The sequence below is a fragment of the Electrophorus electricus genome, chromosome 21 (genome assembly GCF_041902795.1).
Source record: "Electrophorus electricus isolate QZ-2024a chromosome 21, ASM4190279v1, whole genome shotgun sequence".
Taxonomy (NCBI): domain Eukaryota; kingdom Metazoa; phylum Chordata; class Actinopteri; order Gymnotiformes; family Gymnotidae; genus Electrophorus; species Electrophorus electricus.
In genome coordinates this window covers 732,501-737,500 of record NC_137517.1, presented here as the reverse complement: position 1 = coordinate 737,500, position 5,000 = coordinate 732,501, and the positions used below count along the sequence as shown (strand labels likewise).

The 5,000-nt window shown below is 40.6% G+C and overlaps 1 protein-coding gene across 8 annotated transcripts in view; it reads left to right on the top strand.

The window, feature by feature from the left end:
* The window catches only part of LOC113572714 (disks large homolog 4-like), a 121,556-nt gene that overhangs the window by 3,042 nt on the left and 113,514 nt on the right, over positions 1-5,000 (top strand). For 3 of the 8 annotated variants that reach the window (XM_081704206.1, XM_035521663.2, XM_081704207.1), the window contains one exon: positions 1-56. This exon is cut by the window's left edge and continues 193 nt beyond it. The exons of the other annotated variants lie outside the window; for them this stretch is intronic. In XM_081704206.1, coding sequence (XP_081560332.1) covers positions 27-56 — 30 coding nt within the window. In that variant the 5' untranslated portion in view covers positions 1-26. The remainder of the gene's footprint in view (positions 57-5,000) is intronic. 8 annotated transcript variants of the gene reach the window in all.

Sequence of the window (5,000 nt, the reverse complement as noted above, 5' to 3'; positions counted from 1 at the left end):
CGCAGCCCGGCTCCTCTCAGCCCACCATGGACTGCCTCTGCATAGTGACCACCAAGGTAAGAGTGGGGCAGGCGTGCATGCGTGAGAGTGAGAGAGTGAGAGAGTGAGAGAGCGCGTGAGGGCCAGTGCTGTAGAGGGTGAGGGGAAGTCGATCTGTGTGTATGCGCCTGGGAAGGGAGAATGTTATAGATGATGGGGAAATCATTCCAGTTGTGTGTGTGTGTGTGTGTGTGTGTGTGTGTGTGTGTGTGTGTGTGTGTGTGTGTTGCATGACGCTCAGATTCTCAGTCCATGCAGTGGTGGTTACTGGAGTGATTCTTCGGCATGTTGCTTCTTCTCTGTGAGGGTGGAGTTTATGTAACGCACACCGTGTGTGTGGGGGTGTGCAGCTATATGTGTGTGTCTTGTCAAGCATGTATGCACAAACAGGCGTGTGCGTGCATGCGTGCATTCACAAGTTCTCCAAATGTTTGCAGAAGTGTTAAGTTGCGATGTTCTGCATTCTATCTGTCTGCCTCAGGAGATCTGGTATCTGAACTGGTTTGGTGTGTGTGGATGATTAGGGCTAATGAATGTCAGCTACAGTTAGGGTTAGCACTGGTGCGGCCATGTGAGAGTGTGTGTGTGTGTGTGTGAGTGTGTGCATGTACTGTGAGAGCCTCAACACTATTATTGCTATGTGTCTTTGGTATAGGTGAGCACTGTAGACATATTCCAGTTTCAAGCGCGTGATTTTGGTTCTGTGTGTTTAACATGTTGCTTTATTCATTTGTCCGTCCACTAAATGGTTCCCTCCCTCCCACACTGGGCTGCGTTCTGGTGCTGAGAGTCTGGTTTGTGTTGGAAGTTTAGCTTATTCTAATTAGTGTTTGTCCCTGTTGCCTGGTAAATCCAGACATTACATTAAGACACTGATTCCCAGCATGTGGGAGAACACACACATACACATACTCACACTCTCGCTCACACACACACACACCCAGAAACACGCACACATGCATAAACACACGCAAACATGAATACACATGCATAAAAAAACGCATACATACATGTACAATCGCAAGCACATACATACACATGTACACACACAAACACAAACACACACATACACACTGCTAATTATCCACATCTTCATGAGCTCAGTCTGGTGTGCTGGAGTGGAGAATAGATGCAGTTAGGAAAGTAACTCAGGAAAAGCAACTCAGAAAATGAGACCCTGGAAAAGTGACTCTGGAAAAGTGACTCTGGGGAAAAATCAGTGCTTTTCTCTTGGATGTTGGAAGCTTAGTATTTAACATTAGTGTTTAAACTGGGTTACCTGTTTCATTTTTAAAACTGAAAGGTTGAAACACATTGTATGGAATGGTGTTTAGCTGAAACACTGTCTATGTGAATGGTTTTTAGCAAAGATACTGTTCATATGCTATAGTGCTGACCTGAAGTGGTGTTTAAATAGTATGACATTTATCTTAGATGGTGTTTGGCTAACATGGTGTTGACATTTTTACGTGGTTTTTAGCAGACTTGTTCCCAGTGTGACTTATCTTTGTGTTACGGGTACCTATAGTTTATCGCTCTGAAAAACTGAGATCAGTGCTGTGTGGTTGTATGACTGTGTGTTTGTAAGTAAAAGCCATCCTGTCTACTGTGTGTGTTTGTATGTGTGAGTGAGTGAGTGTGTGTGTGTGTGTGTGTGTGTGTGTGTGTGTGTCTATGTATGAGTGTGTGTGTGTGTGTGTGTGTGTGTGTGTGTGTGTGTGTCTGTGTGTCTGTGTGTGTGTGAAGTGTGATAACATGTCTTTCCAATAACTTTAGTGAGTTCTGAAGATGTGAGGTCTGGCTAGCATTCTCCTCAATGTGTTAATGTGTTCTGTGGTAGATGGCAGCTAAAGGTATTAAAGCTACAGTGTTCAGTGATGAATGGCAGCTAAAGCTATTAAAGCTATAGTGTGCAGTAATTGCAGCTAAAGCTATTAAAGCTACAGTGTTCAGTGATGACTGGCGGTTAAAAGCATTAAAGCTATAGTGTTCTGTGAGGATGGCAGCTAAAGCTATTAAACCTACAGTGTAGTGTGGTGGATGGCAGCTAAATATATTAAAGCTACAGTGTTCAGTGATAACTGGCAGCTAAAGGTATTAAAGCTAGAGTATTTTGTGGTTTATGGCAGCTAAAGCTATTAAAGCTACAGTGTTCTGTGGTGGATGGCAGCTAAAGCTATTAAAGCTACAGTGTTCAGTGGTTTATAGCAGCTAAAGATATTAATGCTACAGTGTTCAGTGATGGATGGCAGCTAAAGGTATTAAAATTATAGTGTTCTGTGGTAGGTGGCAGCTAAAGGTATTAAGGATACACTGATCAGTGATGGATAGCAGCTAAAGATATTAAAGCTACAGTGTTCAGTGATGGATGGCAGCTAAAGACATTAAAGCTACAGTGTTCAGTGAAAGATGGCAGCTAAAGGTATTAAAGATACAGTGATCAGTGATGGATAGCAGCTAAAGACATTAAAGCTACAGTGATCACTGGTGGATGGCAGCTAAAGGTATTAAAGATACAGTGATCAGTGATGGATGGCAGCTAAAGTTATTAAAGCTACAGTGTTCAGCGATGGATGGCAGCTAAAGGTATTAAAGAGACAGTGATCAGTGGTGATCTCCCACTGACTATTTCTCTTGACCTGTTTTAGCCACTCCTGTCTCATGCTGCTATGCACAATATAATTGAAGAGATGTACACAATAATCAATAAAAAGGTTGTTTAGATTCTTTAGATGTGATCTGAAGAGTGATCCAGTCAGATGTGTTTGAAATGTGATCCAGTCAGATGAGTGTTTGGACAAATCATTACTACTGGAAGTCTTAAGTACACTAAGCTAATGAGTTCATTTACCCTGTAATTGCATGCAAGAAGCTGCTGATTTCTCGGCTAATAACCCTGTGCTAATATGTTAATCACAGTTCTCTCCCTCTTTCTGACGCTCTCTCTCGCTCTCTTGCTCTCTCGCTCTCTTTCTCTATCTGTGTGCGTGTGTGTGCATGTGTGTATCTTGACTATGTAGAAAAATCAGATAAGTTTCATTTTATAAAACATGTCATTTTTTAAACCTGAAAGGGCAAAAAATGTTGATTGTAACCCATTTACTACCTGTATAATCAACACAAGTTAATCTCCATAACCTTTACTCTGTGTCTGTATAATCAACACAGGGTCATCTCCATAACATTTACTGTGTGTATGTAATCAACACAGGCTCAAATTCCTAACCTTTACTGTGTGTCTGTGTAATCAACACAGCGTTATATCCCTAACATTTACTGTGTGTCTATATAATCAACACAGGTTAATCTCCATAACCTTTACTCTGTGTCTGTATAATCAAAACAGGCTCATCTCCCTAACCTTTACTCTGTGTCTGTATAATCAACACAGGTTCATCTCCATAACATTTACTGTGTGTCTGTATAATCAACACAGGGTCATCTCCATAACCTTTACTGTGTGTAGGTGTAATCAACACAGGGTCATCTCCCTAACTTTTACTGTGTCTGTATAATCAACACAGGGTCAAATCCCTAATCTTTACTATGTGTCTGTGTAATCAACACAGCATTAAATCCATAATCTTTACTGTGTGTCTGTACAATCAACACAGGGTCATCTCCCTAACCTTTACTCTGTGTCTTTATAATCAACACAGGGTCATCTCACTAAATTTTACTCTGTATCTGTATAATCAACACAGGGTCATCTCCATAACCTTTACTGTGTCTGTATAATCAACACAGGCTCAAATCCCTAACTTTTACTCTGTGTCTGTATAATCAACACAGGTTAATTTCCATAACCTTTACTCTGTGTCTGGATAATAAACACAAGGTCATCTCCCTAACCTTTACTCTGTTTCTGTATAATCAACACAGGGTCATCTCCATAACCTTTACTGTGTGTAGGTGTAATCAATACAGGGTCATCTCCCTAACCTTTACTGTGTCTGTATAATCAACACAGGCTCAAATCCCTAACCTTTACTCTGTGTCTGTATAATCAACACGGTCATCTCCATAAATTTTACTGTGTGTATTTAATCAACACAGGGTCAAATCCCTAACCTTTACTGTGTGTCTGTGTAATCAACACAGGGTCATCTCCATAACATTTACTGTGTGTGTGTATAATCAACACAGGGTCATCTCCCTAACCTTTACTGTGTCTGTATAATCAACACAGGGTCATCTGCATAACTTTTGCTGTGTGTATGTAATCAAGACAGGGTCAAATCCCTAACCTTTACTGTGTGTCTGTGTAATCAACATAGCGTTATATCCCTAACATTTACTGTGTGTCTGTTTAATCAACACAGCTTAATCTCCATAACCTTTACTCTGTGTCTGGATAATCAACACAGGGTCATCTCCCTAACCTTTACTCTGTTTCTGTATAATCAACACAGGGTCATCTCCATAACCTTTACTGTGTGTAGCTGTAATCACACAGGGTCATCTCCCTAACTTTTACTGTGTCTGTTTAATCAACACAGGGTCAAATCCCTAACCTTTACTGTGTGTCTGTGTAATCAACACAGGGTCATCTCCCTAACCTTTACTGTGTCTGTATAATCAACACAGAGTCAAATCCCTAACCTTTACTCTGTGTCTGTATAATCAACACAGGTTCATCTCCATAAGCTTTACTGTGTGTCTGTATAATCAACACAGCATTAAATCCCTAACCTTTGCTGTATGTTTATATAATCAACACAGGTTCATCTCCCTAACCTTTACTGTATGTCTGTGTAATCCACACAGCATCAAATCCCTAATATTTACTGTGTGTGTGTAATCAACGCAGGGTCATCTCCATAAACCTTACTGTTTGTGTGTAATCAACACAGGGTCATCTCCCTAACTTTACTGTGTGTCTGTATAATCCACACACTGTATTTTCTGATTGATCCTATTTTAGGAAATACTTTTATCAAAAGAAGGGAATACTTTATCCA